The sequence below is a fragment of the Lichenostomus cassidix genome, chromosome 6 (genome assembly GCF_008360975.1).
Source record: "Lichenostomus cassidix isolate B80296 chromosome 6, HeHo_3.0, whole genome shotgun sequence".
NCBI lineage: Eukaryota > Metazoa > Chordata > Aves > Passeriformes > Meliphagidae > Lichenostomus > Lichenostomus cassidix.
In genome coordinates this window covers 19,215,018-19,230,110 of record NC_139487.1, presented here as the reverse complement: position 1 = coordinate 19,230,110, position 15,093 = coordinate 19,215,018, and the positions used below count along the sequence as shown (strand labels likewise).

General features: G+C 47.9%; 1 protein-coding gene across 1 annotated transcript in view; it reads right to left on the bottom strand.

Moving 5' to 3' along the window:
- TLL2 (tolloid like 2) overlaps positions 1-14,816 on the bottom strand; it is an 84,783-nt gene extending 69,967 nt beyond the window's left edge. Inside the window, exon 1 of the mRNA XM_085065453.1 lies at positions 14,627-14,816. Coding sequence (XP_084921579.1) covers positions 14,627-14,777 — 151 coding nt within the window. The 5' untranslated portion in view covers positions 14,778-14,816. The remainder of the gene's footprint in view (positions 1-14,626) is intronic.
- Positions 14,817-15,093: the final 277 nt, after the last annotated feature.

Sequence of the window (15,093 nt, the reverse complement as noted above, 5' to 3'; positions counted from 1 at the left end):
ATAGACTGCACTAAGTACACACGCTTCTGCCATCAGCAGGGAATACTGAGTACAAGCTACACAAAGGAGTTGCACTGCCACTTCATGCTTTCCAGGTGCCAACAGAACGAGGACAGTTTGTGAACTTTCACAAGCTAAGAAGTGCACCTATCCATTGATCTTTAGAACTGCTCTTCCTGGGTCACCCCAGCTCCTAAGCAGAATCCCAAACCAGCTGAAAGCCAGTTATAAGCTCATATGATCTGCTCCAGAGAGCTACAGAGAAGCACTAAGCAATTATCACAAGGCATGGAGCATGGCTGCCTGCTACTGCTCTCCATGTTTCTCCTCCTTTTCCACGGCCAATGTGATCTCAGAGTTCTTAAAGAAAGGATTTTCCTTCAATAGCAAAGGGTGAGCACTTTCTGGTATTAAAAACAGCAGAGTTCCTCTGAATCTCCCCAAGACAAGAGCCAACACGTGGGAAGCTTTGCTGTAAAAGGAAACAAGAATGGAAACAGGTAGGCAACACTAACTAAACCTCTGAGATGCCAGATGCTCTGACTCAGAGGTGAATAAGAAAAGAGCCCAGGGATGCTGCAGTTAAGCTCTGGCACTTCTTATTCCAGCAGGCTATGGATGCTCAAAACTTACACAGGTTCAAAAAGAAGGCAGATGAAAGACAAAGTTATCCAAGATCACTAAAGACAGTGAGCCATCTCTGGATAGGGGATTGTGAAGTTTACTGCAGTCAGGGAGACTTTTTGGATGTACCACTCTGTTTTACCCTGCTTTTCTGCACCTCCTTCAGCATTTCCTGCTGCCCCAGTGAAAACAGGTTACTGAGTTTGTTTTGAGGCAGATTAGTCATTCTTAAGTACTAACAGTACATTTCTAAGGAATCATTTTAGCTTTAGCAAAGCTCCAAATATAAAAGAACAGATTTATAAAAGGCCTTTAGAAAGTATTTTCCAAGTGCTTATCCATGCCTTTTGGCTCCCAACTAACTTTAAAATTCTGGTCTGAATTGCCTTTGGTGAGAAAGCACAGTTTTCATAAAGGGTCTTTAGCAAAATAGCAGGATGTAGTCATCTCTCTGGGATGATACTTCTCTTAGAGAGAAGTGACAGTAAAACATGCAGTATGTTGAACATTGAATGGCAGTGCAAATTTTGTAAGCAGGAAAGAATAATGTGGTTACCAGCTGGGAAACTGCTGAAGATGTAGAGCCACAGACCAGTCTTCATAGATGGAAAACTCCAATTTCTACCACTTATAGTTTTATTCCAGCCCAGCTCAGAGAGCAATAATGGGCTGAAAAATTTCTGCCAGCCCCAGAGCACCACAAACGGTTTCAAGAGTGGAAAGGTGTTTGAGGCAAAGACCTTGCTTTGAGGGTCCAACTTTCAGGCAGCAAGAGAGGGAAAGGGAAAATGCAAGGCTGAATTCAGCCCAGACACATTCAGCTGGGCCAAAGCCTTCAGCAGTGGGATTTACCCAGAGCTTAAAGCAGTTCTCTGGGACTCTTTGTCACAGGAGTGTAGGTACAAACAAATGGTAGCTGGGACAAAGGGAGGCAACACACATTTTATTAGTAAAAAGTTAATCGGCTTAAAGTGTGCAACTAAATAAGCAAAGCTTACATTAAAGTGACCCACCAAGAAAAGATGCCATGGAAATAAAGTTATAGGAAATACAATATAGTCTCTATGTTCTTTTGTAATCCAGCACAATAAATATTCATGATTCTGGGTTAATGGGGTATGCAGCTCTCAGCCACCACAATAGTTTTTTGTTTATTCTCAAGACCATGAACTTTGGAACCATGAACCTGAATTTCAGGACTCTGTATTCATGCATGTTAGCAAAATTCAGGGCAAGGCAGGGGGATGGAGACAAGGCCAGGACCTTGTCTTGTGACAACGTAACAGAGTTTGCTGTAGTTTTTGACAATGAGTAACAAGAGCCCAAGGATGCACAGAACTTCTGGTGTATCCGTCACCCTCTCTGCTTCCACACCAGCAAAAGGAGGAGAGAAGAGGCACAACCCCTTCCCTCACCTCCAGTCCATTCAGAACACGGTTCATTCCAGAGTTTCTCTCTCCAGAGGACAATGGCATCCTCAGACCAGACCTTGAGGAAGCAGAAGCTGCTGCCATCACATAGCAGCACCACAGAGCAGAAGAGAGGTCCACTCCTCACACGGGAAGGAAGGCCTGCACACTCCTGAACACAATCCTTTGAGCTTTCACATCAACTGAAAAGGTGCTTTTGCATTATGAAAACAGTCCTGTAGGAAGAGTCACCAAGCTCCAGTCCTGCATTCACCAGATAGAAACCATTATTACAAAGTGTGTTTTAAAGAGTCCCAAGCCTCCCTAGCCAGCCCCACATCCAGCTGATCCTTTGATGATGCCACCCTCCGTTGATAGCAATATTACCAGCCTTCCCTGTTTTCCTATGATACCTTCCAGCATCTCTACTCAAACGTGCATTAATATGTACAGATTACAATGCCCCTTTGGGTAAGGTATGCTAGGAGTCTTTGGAGTTAATGGACATGAAGAAAACTTCAAAAAAAACCCCAACAAAAAACCAACTACCACAGACTCAAAGTTCAAAGCCTTGAAAGCAATAAGAGGAAAACAACATTAAATGTGGAAGGCATTTAAAGACATTTTCATTTGCTGAGTTTTTTCCTCACAACTGCTTACAACTAAAACTAAAGACTATGATCCAGTAAGGTCTTCAGCAGATTTCTAGTGTATTCAACTCACTGAATTATCCACCCTCTTTCCCTACAAAAACTTCCAATTAGCTTCTTCCTCTTTCTCCACATAAGGTAGTGAACCATGAAAGCAAGGCTTCCAGCAGCCTGGCACCAAAGACCCAGGCCCTGTTTTGCTGAGAGCTGGGAGCACAACTCTCCACTCTGCACCACCACGGATCAGTCTGCTTGGTCTGCAAACAGAACTCATATCCCTTCACTGACCCCTCAGGGCTTAATTGCCTGTTTTAGGGAAAGTACAGCCTAAGATTTATGAATAAATAGGATCTATTCTTCATGAACCTTTCTTTAGGACAACCTAGATGACAAGCCTTGCCACAGACAGCTCTGCTCCTCTGTTTGGGCAAAGCTGATCATTGCGATTGGCTGAGCATGAGCAACACTAGGACAGGCAGTGCAAAGTCCAGCTATGGCTTCAGAATACACCTTTGTGTAACAATTCAAAACTCTAACAGAAACAACAAGGCTCCCTTAGATTTTAAATCTTTGATGCTTCAGTTGCAATAGTTCAACACAGGACTAGCATAGAACATTTATACATGAAGAGGAATTCATCAAGAACCATGGAAGTTGAGAAATTAACACAAAAGATAAAATGTACTTTTGGAAAGAAAACTGTTTCTTCAACTACTGAAACATCTGTCTTAATTCACAGAAAGGCTCTGTCCAAAAATCAAATACATTGGAAAATAGCAACAGCCTTCTCAAAACCAAGGTATCTTGCTGAGTGCATGTATTTAGCATTGTAATATTTGCAATATTCTATCTTTGCAATAGCTGCAATAGCACAGAGATGGCTGTCCAGAGGGAAAAATACACAAGTGTGCACAGTAGGAGGGGAACTGGTTGGGAAGCAAATGCTTTCCCCACTCTGTGTGGAATTTTTCACTGAATGTCCTGTCCTTTCTGAAACAGGGGACACCCCATGCCCTCCCACTCAGATCCAAGGAGATGCCTCTTCTCCACACACTTGCCACAATCTACCTCTGTGACAACAAGCCTGTGGGACAAACCCAAACCTGGCAGCTCCTTCCATTTCACCACAAAAGCATGGGGATCAAGCCACTGCCACGACCCAGGAGGACATGCACACGTGGTGGTTTGAGGGTCTCCATTTCATGCATGCTTGCAAACCCCATGGCAAATGCATCACACCTCTGCCAGGAGATGACGGATTGTACAATGAGCAAAGAGAGCAAAAGATAGAAAATGCTCTTTTCAGCATCAAAACAAAGGAGGGCAGCCAGGAGGTTTTACTCCTCATGTCAACATCCTATTAACAACCAGCAGTTTGCCTTGACAACAAAGCTTTCCAAGAAAAGGCAGAGACGTGGGCACTTAAGTGATGGCCTTAGAAGATCCCAGCTCTTTGCCCAGGAAACAGCAAAAAAACCCACCCCAGCATATCACATATCACCTTCCTACTGAAGCATGACAAAGAGAAGAATATACGGCAAAAGAGGCCAACGAGGGGAAAAACAGAAATCAATAGGATCTAACAGAGCGTGACGGAAAATCACTTCCCTCATAAAAAGAGGTTACTTACCAGGTTAATGAATCTTCTCTGTTCTGCACTTAGACACCCAGGAAATGGAAGGGGTCACAGGAGCAGGGTGGGTGGGAATGAAATCCCTAGAACATGCTTTCAAGAACAATCAAAGGTTAGAGATTAAATCCAGGCAGCGGTCAACTGCACAACACACCAGCAGCTCAATACAGGCACCAGCTGCCTCTCAGAGCCTCATTGAGCAAAACACTCTTCCAACACCAACAGCACAGCAAACAACAGGCTCCTCTTCCAGGGCAAAGCCAGCCCTACAGGCCACCCCTGCCCTCTCAAAGGGTCAGCTCCAAGAGCCAGAGCATCTCTGCCTGCTTGGGTCAGCAGCACCAGCATGGACGAAACAAAATGGTCTGTGGGTCTCTGATGTGAGTAACTGCAATAGAACTATGAAAAACAGACTGCATCAGATATCACACTGTACAAATAACATAGACAGATCTTGGCCCAGTGGCCAAGACTTGCAAAAACTCACTTATATGTAAAGATCTGTTCCTTACCTTCATTGGAGCCATACAGGCAAACAAACCAACAGAGAAGCATCTGGGCAATGGCAGGGTACAAGATCTGGTGATCACAGAAGGCTGAACTAGACTTCTGGGGTATCAAACACATCCAAAGCCAGATGCATTCTGGACCCCTACAGGCAGGCCCTCAAATGAAGAGCAGACTCTTGCTGTTTTATCACTGCCCTGCTCACACCTAGTTTGAGTTACTGACAATAAGTGACCCAAGGAATAGATCTACTTAGGTCCAAGGTACTCGGTGAGGGAAATGCAGGTGCAAGATTTCCATCCTTTTTTCAAGGCCACTGAACTTGTAGGTCACAATATTGGGTTCCCCCACCACCTGCAAGAATCATTTACCAATGAATGTTTCTTGGTCTGGGCCCTCTTGACTCCAGCTCAAACACCTCTGCCACACAGCCGTACAAGCTCCTCCTGTAGCAGCTGTCTTGTATGCTACCCACTACCCAATTTCTGCAACAGAGAGATGGATAATGCAGCCAGAATTCCCCTTTGTTACTCATATTTGATGCAGTCTTGGGTTAGATTCATTACACAGGACAGCTGTTCAAGTCAGAGTTCCATATCACATCATTTGAGTCTGCCTTCATGCCCAAGGAACTACACCAAAAGTTCCAAAGCAGACCTAATGCTGGCATTTCTGTGAGTTTTGACTTTGCAAGTCTAGTGAGTTTAAGGATTTTTATATCGGAGGAATTTCAAAGCAAAACCAATGCTTTACTGAACCAATACCTTCATCACACAACATCCTGCCAACACACACAGCAGTGTGGACAATCCTCCACTTCCACAGCAGATGTCTGTCCCTGGAACAGGGACAAGCCCTTCTGTCAGGTACAGCCACTGTTAGTGGGAAGAAGGCCACACTTTGTAATTACATCCCTCTCTTTCCAAGTCTGCTCTTTGAAATGAGGAACCCCCAGCAAGGCCCACCCAAAATTCAGCATGTAAAATGCCAAACAAACCAGTCAATTTTGCCAGAGTTCTGAGCAAATGAAAGCGCTGATGCTTAGGCAATGCTGTTTGCAGACAATGCTAGGTTCGGTCACACCGATGAGCAGCGTGAGACTGGCAGCACCCACAGCTATGACAAGAAAAGTGGACAGAGGTACTTCTCAGCATCCAGTACTGACTGTATCAACCAGCCTCTTCTAATAGGGAGGCAGAGGGACTCAACTGTACTCCAACAGCAGCTCTCAACAGGAGGAGATAAAGCACTCAGCAGACTTAAACTTCTGTCTCATAACGCTGTTGTATGGTTTGCTATGTGAACAGCTTTGGGGTTTGTGGATGGAGAAGTTAAATAGATGCTTTTTACTTGAGTGCTGACATTTACATGAACAAAAAATTACTTAGGATGTGAATTTCCATTCGGGTCTAAAGTTGAGCTCATTCATGGACCAGCAGCAGCTGTGGGTCTCTGACAATTTGTACCACTCAAAGCAGAGGCTTGAGAAACCAGGATTTACCAGTTGCTGGGGTTTCCTGTGGGCTTCCTTCTCAACACACAGAGATTTCTCTCTCCATTGCAAGCTGGGCTGACACAAACTGGCCAAGAAAGAGTAATCAATCATTGAGAGTTCTTTAATCAAGGACTTCCTTGCACATTTAAGCAGTTTCTATTGACAGAAAACCTTCCTGTTCAGGAAGTGCTAGAATGAGTCTGAACATTTGGGGATCAGCTTGGAGATCAGCATTTCTGGAAGCTCAGCTGCAACAAAGGAAGAAAAAAACCAAAAACCAAACAAACCCAGAAGACCTAGTAGCTGAATCAAAACAACAGCCAGTTTCTGCTTAGTCATCTCTCTCTTTTGACTACTGAAATCACATTTCAGCACTAATTGAAAGTGGTTTTGTTGCAGCTTAATACCTGCAATACTTGTGATCCAGGATAACAAAGTCATTCAGTGTCAAAGGTACCTCTTTTCTTCCAAGCCTGCCCATATCCAAATCAGCATACAGTGTGCCCTGTCAGGTCACTGTCCCCTCAATCCCATCATCACCTCCTCAGCACAGACAGCTCTGCACTCTGAGTCACAGAAGTCAGCCCTGCATTCCCCTCCTGTTTCTTGAAGGGAAGGGGAGTTGGGCACAGCATCCCATTTACTACAGCAAGCAGCCTATTGCACAGAACTGGATCATCAAGTGCAGCACAACAGGTGGATTCACAACAGGGCTGCTCTTGGGTGAGCAAGGATAGAATAACCTACTGACTTCTGGGAGTTACTGCCAAGATGGGAGAGGAGATGGGGTACCCCAGGCATAGCCTGGGGGAGAAGGCATTGCAGAACACCTGCAGGTGGTGGGAAGAAGCAGAGAAGGATCTGAGCAATCCTCCAGGCATAGTTTGGAGAGTGTTTCAGCAAAAGGGAAGCTGGGGAACACCTGAAATGAATCTGTAGGAAACAGATGGAAGCAGGCAGAGAGCACAAAGGTCTCTGCAGCAAAGGCCATGGGAAAAAAAAAAAAAAAAGGCAATTAAAGTATCAGGGAAAGTAGTGTAGAATGTATGAGTGTATCAGGGTATCAGGCTCATGGCACCATCCATTTCCTAAGGACTAATGTGTGCGCCTGTGCATGTTGCAGAGGGTATCTACAGCCACACAACTCCTCCCCAGACTGGGCCAGAGACCACTCACCTGGGAGACACCCACTGGCAGTTTTAGCAGCAAGGAAGAGGTGGGTTACCAGTAAATGCAGCAACTTTGTGTTAACCATCAGCAAGGGTAGGCACACTACACAGGTCAGAGCAGGGAGAGAATAAAATCTCCAAGCACAACTACAAAGGTATAATGTAATTACACAAATGGAAAGTGCCTCCAACCAAAATTCTCAGCTTTGTGGACTTTTAAATCCTGGAAGACTTACAGCACAGTTTCTAAATGCCTTTGTCTGGGACTCTGTGACTTGCTAATCTTATGCCACAGAACAGCTGAAGAACAAGCAATAGTCCTTGATCCCACCTGTGCAGGCTATGGTCAAGGACAGACACCTGTGCACCGCACCCAGACTACAAAGTTCAATAAAAGCTCTGGAGAAGTATCCATGACAACTGCAAGCACCTCTTCCACACCCTACCAGGCTTTTTTAAGGGGGAAGAAAAAAATCCTCTGTCCTAAATTTGCCCATCCTCTCTCCTGTCCACTGCTAAATTCCAAGGTGTAGGTATAGCACAGAGGGTTACATCTCACTCAGGACAAGCAGATCCAACACACCCCAAGAAGTGTCAAAGATCAAGCATGATTTAGTCAGATCCCAAGAAGACAGGTACACACTGGAAGGACTTCAGACCCAGATCTCAAGTCACGGTGATCACTAGGTTTTGCTCTCCAATTCCCCAGGCCACTGACTTCCCTGCTTGGGAATCTCAGGTGCAATAAAAGGGTTGGTGGTTATTATTCCTTTACCAGACCCATTAGCTTGTGCTCAGCTAGGATTATAATAAAAGTTACCTTAAACCTTCCCTTTGAGGAGGAAGCTTCTGCTGCAGCTCTATCTCACTGCAAAACACCTCCCCAGTGGCAAACAGCTGCATCACTGACAAGTGACTCCAGTAGCATTCACCCACCTGTTTTCCGTTCTGTAACTGCTGTCACCTCCCCAAAGCAGGTAAATTAAAGACTGAAGAGTCTGGTCTCTCATTCTTTCCCAGACCACCCAAAAAGAGTCAATTTCCTCCTTGAGTACTTAACCCTTCCTGCAATATACCAGGGAAAAAATGCAAGGGGAAGGATTGCCAGTGAGAGCTCTCTCGTTCCTCTATAAAAGTTTCCATCAGTTCAGCATTGAGGAATCCACAGACTGAGTCATATCCCAGACTCTTCCCTCAAAGCACTCCTATAAGCATTGGTGGCAAAGAAAGAAAGCTTTCTTTTCTGGAAGGCCATATACCTTCTAATGTCAGGAGACCAGGACTCAGCTCCCAGCACTGCCACCACCACAGTGACTGCCCTTGGGTAAGCCTATGGCTCCCACCCTCTACAGCTCAAACCCCACACCAGAGGACTGGTATCTCCACCACAGCTGCACTGCCACTTTCCATACAAGCCCAGAGGCTTCAAACTTTATAGAAAATCTGTAAGATGCAAATGAGGTTTATTCACAAGATTCAGTGATTCCCAAGCAAAGAGCGGGTTGGCACACACTCTGCCAGTGCTCCCAGCATTGCCAAACTAAACAGGACCACTTGTGAGACTGCAGAAAAGCCCTTGTCAGGAAGTGAGCAGGCTGGATCCATAGCACAGCCTGCAAAGAGCTTTCTAGTTGCCCTGCTAACATGAACGATCCATGAATCCAATAGGGAAAACAGTATCTGCATCCCACTCAAAACCCAAGCAACATTAGAATGACCCAGACTTTGCAGTCACTCTGTCCCCTTTCTCATTTGATTACCCCCTCAAGGCTTTCTGTTCCTACTAGCAAATTCCTCAGCTGCCCACAGAAATATCTGCACCTGACTTCAGATGTTTGCGCCACAGCCAGAATGAAATGTGCTGTCTCTAGAACAAAAGGCACTGTGCCTATACAGAGGAAGAGCTGTGAGGAACAGAACAACAATGAAGCACAATTTATAGCTCTTGGGACAGCACTTGGTGTGAGAACTCTAAATGCATGGGGCATTTAGCAGCTGGTGGATCAAATCAGCAGGTGGAGCAGGAACAAGGACACACAGCAATATCCTGTGATGGACAAGCAGCACCCACACTTGAAGGAGCAGTGGCTTGCACAAAAAGATGAGCTATCATTGTCAAACTGCTTCTCTAATAACTTTTCTAGGAAAGGAAAATGAGATATGGGATTGCTACTCAGTTGATGTCAACTCACACTTCTTGCCTCAGTTCTTCGCCTTTTGAGTTCACATCCTGAGAGCTCCACAAAATCCACAAGGACTAATTCACTTTCTAGGCACTATCTCCCTGCCAGAGCCCTGCTCTGTTTTGCAGCCTCTCCAGGCTGGACTCTGCCCACTCAGAGCACTGCAAGCAACAGACCAAAGCAAAATCCATGGAGAGATCAAAATCTCACAGAAAGAAGCTGAGCTTGCTTGCAAGGCTCATTTGTTGCAAGCCTATAGGCTCCTCCTCCTTGGTCCAGCTCTCGTCAGCAACACAAAACCTCCTGAAGGACTCTTGAGACACACAGAGGCACCAGGAGCCCAAGTTCCCTTTGGCCTGTGCCTCGGGAGCACATGGCTGGGCAGACAGCTCTGCCAATTTCCTAATGCAAACACCTGCACAGAGAAACACTGCATTTGGCCTGGGAGTCAAGACGTAAGTTGGCCTACATCAGGACTTGGTCGGCCTGTAGTAAGGACATGTCACACCAGGATGAACTGCCCAGAGCAGTGAGAAACAGGACTCCAACACAGAACATCCTCAATGGACCCCTCCCTGGACGATGAGCTATTGCACTGCCCCTCCAGCTCACAAAACACAGGAAGTACCATGCTAGAAACCAAAGAGCCCAGGAACCAAGATGGTGAGACCAAACTGCAGCTTTTTCTCCTCACCTGGCAGGTGGAAAAGAGCCTCATGGCAGGTTTGAGCTGGAAGGAAGGGATCACTGAGCCTGCACACATCCAGAGGACAAGTTACTCAGTGCCCAACTCTCCCTCCTATTTACACCTCCCACCTCCCCTTGAGGTCACTTTGAACCTCAGAGATTCTGCTCTTCACTTCAAATTAAAGTTTGTAAAAGCTTGCACCAAAATAACTACCAGAACAAATTACAGTTTATTTAATTCCTTTGGTTCTAATTTGTCTGAGGAGTCTCAGAAGGACATGCTTGTTTTGTTTAGAAGGCACCCATGGTTCCTCCTGCTGCCTGCCTGTTACACAGCCTCACTCAGACCTGCACACTGGCCTGGGTGTCCTTAGCTGGATCCCCTGAGCAGCAGATCCATCTAAAGCACATCAGGCTTATGACATTTGTCCATCTATTACAGAGCAGATCTGGGCAGAAACCTTTGTACTGCTCCCTTGGAAAAGCTCCAGTGACCTGCTGCAACACTCAGCAAAATCCACCTCACAGAGTCAGCACTGCCACCTTCCCTGACAACTCAACCTGACAGTGCAGCCCTGCCTCAGCTGCCCCTTGATCAGCCATTCAGGAATCTCCTTGTTTGTTTCTGCCTTACAAAAAGGCAGGAAAGCAGCCACATTAGGAGAAGAAAATCCTGGATGGGTGGAGTTAAGAGCTTGAGCAGCAGTGGAGTCATGGCCCATCAGCTGAGCTCTGGTAACTGGGCTTGTGTTGATACCAGTAGCTCAGTGGTTGCAGTGATTTAGGAGGTTATTGTCCTGTGCTGTCCCTCCTGCTTTGCTGCAGGAGATTATTACATCCTCCACTAATGCAACAGGGAGGAGCATGTGCCAGGCTTTCCACTCCCAGTCTAGCAGAACAACCATCAACAGCCTGCACTCAACCTCAGGGCATGAGCTGCAGGCGTGAGGAACTGCCAAGCTTTCACATCGTAACCTGCCAGATTTAAATCCATCACAGCCTCTGGGTCACAGCCATTAGCCCACAGGAAATTAAAAAAAAGAATGAAAAGTTAATGAAAAGAAATCACCATATTTTTAACAGCTTTGGAAATCATGTAAGAGGAGCAGCAGCTTGTCTTCACGATGGGCTAAGAGCCTGCATACAATCTGCAGCTGCAGGACTGTGCACAGGAGCTTGTGCCTACAGCAGCGATGGAAGCATCACCACAAGTCTCACAGTGCCAGCTCTTTTTCCACAGACCACCTGTTTCCCCTTGCAAAACATACCAGACACCTGAGCATTTCACAGCAGGTCTGCAGCCATTGCCCTCTCGAGTCATGCTTCTTGACAGATCGCGACACTGTCCCACGAGTGGAGAAGCCCAGGCCTAAAGAAGTTAAGAAGACTTGTCACTGCTACAGTTCATCAGGAGCAGAGTGTGATAGACTTCCCATACAGGCATTAGACAACAGCCCAGACAGGCCCTCTTGGAGACACAACTCTATTAACAGTGTCTTCACCTTGTTCCACTAACAGAAATAGATCACTTATTAATCTTAGCTCAACTAATCCTTTGAGATGGTGTTTGCAGCAGTGAACAGCTGCCTAGCTCGACTAGGAGCTGATGGTCTAGGACAGGAAGAGGAAGAAGGCTGCGAAAGCAAGGCAGGGTCTAACACTGGTCCATCCAGTACAAGCTTTGTTTGGTTTATTTTGGGGCTAACTTTAAAAATCAGAACTATTCAGTGCACTGAGATAGGTACACAGCATGTACAGAGTTCCCTGTTCCTTAAGTGCTCTGCACTTTAGGTGGGCACAGCCACATGAAGAGAAACTGGATCAGAGAGCCTGGAAATACAACCAGTCAGGACACACTGAAAGAACCAGACTCTCTTTCTTCTACAGAAAACAAGACTGAAACTTGAGAAGGCCAGTAATGGTGCTCACCAGTGCAGGAGGCTGCAGCAAAGCAGAAGGCTGTGGAGTCCTCCACACATGCACAGACTGGGTGAGAAAAGCAGACTCAACAGCAGTACTGGAGCCTCAGGTCAGGAAGGCAGAGCAATGCTGGGCTATGCTGCCTGGCAGCCCCCACCACAGACAGCGGTGTGCCAGCACCACCAGAAACACCAGCCTGCTTCTGGGAGGAGAAGGAAGCACCTGTGGGACCTCCATAGGTCTTGTTCACTCCTCCCCTTCTATTGGAAAGGAGACATTGGAAAAGCATCAGAGGCAAACACTGAAAGCCAGAAAATAAAGACAGTTTCTGTGATTGATCCTGCCTGAATTGAATTAGCAGGAATAACACACACAAAGTTTTTCTGTCCACCACAAGGGGAGGTGCTGACATAAATGAAGGGAGACTGTCATTGACAGTCTAGGGTCTTTTCCATGTGCATGCAGAAGAGAGAGGGAGAGAACCTGGGAAATGAGGGGACTGCAGGAGAAAAAAACAAAACATCCTGCAGTGAAGGCAGGTAAATGGAAGGCTGGGAAAATAAATTTTTTCCCCATTTTCTGCCACAGGTTCCCTGCTAGATGCAGAGAAGTCAAATAAAGTAAATGTTCTCTGTGTGGTCCTCAAAGGAGCATTGCTCATCCTCCATGTACTTGATTTGACAGCAACACCCAACAGTCACAAGGGCAAGTGAGACAGCAGAGATGATGGTATAATCTTGAGGAGAAAGCAAGGATAACACATTTTCAGATGGGAAGGCCAAAGCACTGTACCTGTATCTCTCCAAGTCTAAACCATAGCTGTGTCACTAACAACCAGTTTACTGGAAAGAGAGGTCAATTCATTACCATTTAGAAGCAGACACAAATACATTAAAGCATGTTTGGGCTGGATCCCATATTCATTAAAAAGAATTAACCTCCCCACACACCAAACCATATATCAAATGACAGATGATTTGCTGATCAAGGGAATGTTTTGTGCAAAAAACACACTCTGGAGAGGATTGAGCTGAATTTTGGAAGCAAACCCACCGCACTCAGCCTACATACAAGGCCAGCAAAACTTGCTGCACCAGGCAGAGAAGCTCTGATAGACATTACCTTGACAGAGCTCATCTATGTGAGCAGATACGGCTGCAAGTACCACAAAAGCAGGCAGGAGAGAGCTGATAACAAGGGAAGCTATCACCAAGGAACACTGAGGAACAGCTAGGAGCACATTCAGGGAGTAAAGCCCCAACTCAAGAGACCAAGAACACCACACACAAACAAAGTCCTTTCTTTTTTCAACTCCTACAGTATTAAGAAAACAGGACTTCACACAAAGTTATCTGTAAATGTAACACGACTGACAAGCTATCAGCTGCCAATTTCTCAGCAGAGAAGTAATTCACAAGAGTACAAGCTGGAACCAAAACGAGTTACACTCACAGCAAGAATACCTCCTAGTTTTCCAAAGAGAAAATCTGGGTCCATATTCTCTTTAAGTGAAGGGAATTCAACATTAGGGATGGCGGCAGCTCTTTTAGAAATCAAACAAATAAAAAGCAACGAGCTCAGAACCAGCAGCGTGCAGCCTGACAAGGGAACGAAAAACCCCAAGAAAGGGATGGAGGGAGCAGCTGGTGGCTTCCTGGAAAGGATGCGGTGATTTGCCCACAGGAGTACCTGGATGCCCCCGGAGGCCGGGCCGGGTGCCAGGCGGGTATCGCCGGCCTCCCTAGCGCCGGGCGCCCCGGGCAGCCCCGCCGAGCGCCGCCGCTCCGGGGCACGCACCGCAACTCGGGGCCGGACGGAGCTCGGGGCAAGTTTGAACACCTGCCAAAGGGCTGTGAAAATGCACAGGAAAAGCCAATACGGTTGGGGGCGGGCAGGGGGAGAACCCTCAACCCAAAATGCGAAGCACGGCCGGGCATTTCCCTGGCTTTGTAGAGAGGATCTGGCGCGGGAGGGAGCGGGACAGGTGGGGGAGCCGTGTGGGAGCGTGAGGCGATTTACCAAAAAAACAGCCAGGCACAACCTCCCACGCGGGGCTACAGCCCCCAGGCAAGGCGGGCAGCGGGCTGAGGGCAAGCAGAGCCCTCCCGGCCCGGCGGGCTGGGGGCAGCGGGGCAGCTCGCCGGGAGCCCGCGGGGCTGTGAGGGCAGCGCGATGCCGAGGCGGCTCCGGCCGGGCCGGGGGGCTCTCGCCGCCACCGCCGCCAGGTGAGCCTGGCCACGGCTCGGCCGGGCGGACCCGGGGTACCGAAGAGCGCTTCGCGGGGACACCTGTCCACCGCCGCCGCGCTTCCAAACTTCTCCCAGAGTTGCAGCCAGCTCGCTTCCCTACCGGCTTTGCAAGGGTCGCGGTACTCCATCGGCTCCTCCGCCGTCTCCGGTTCCCCCAGCGTTAAGGAGGCTCCGGGTGCGCCCGTCCCCGCGGCAGGCAGCAGGAGCAGGGAGAGCAGCAGGCGGCGGAGCGGGGCGGCCCCGCGGCCCATGGCGGCGGCGCGGGCGGAGCGGGCGGCGCGGCTGCCCGGGGTGCGGGCACTGCGCGGCGGCGGCGGCCCCGGGGGGCAACGCCGCTGCCACTCACGGCGCCGCCAGCCAATCACGGCTGCGCCCGCGCCTCGGCCCCGCCCCGCCCCGCCCCGCCCGGCCCGCGGGGGACCCGAGCGCAGCCGCTGCCTGTCCGCGCTTGGAGCGAGAGCCTCGAGTGCAGGGACGAAATACATGAAACATCCAAATCTGTTAATGGTACCGTTAGTTACTGCTACTGTTACTGGTATTGTTTTCCCTCAGTCGGCACTTCAGGGG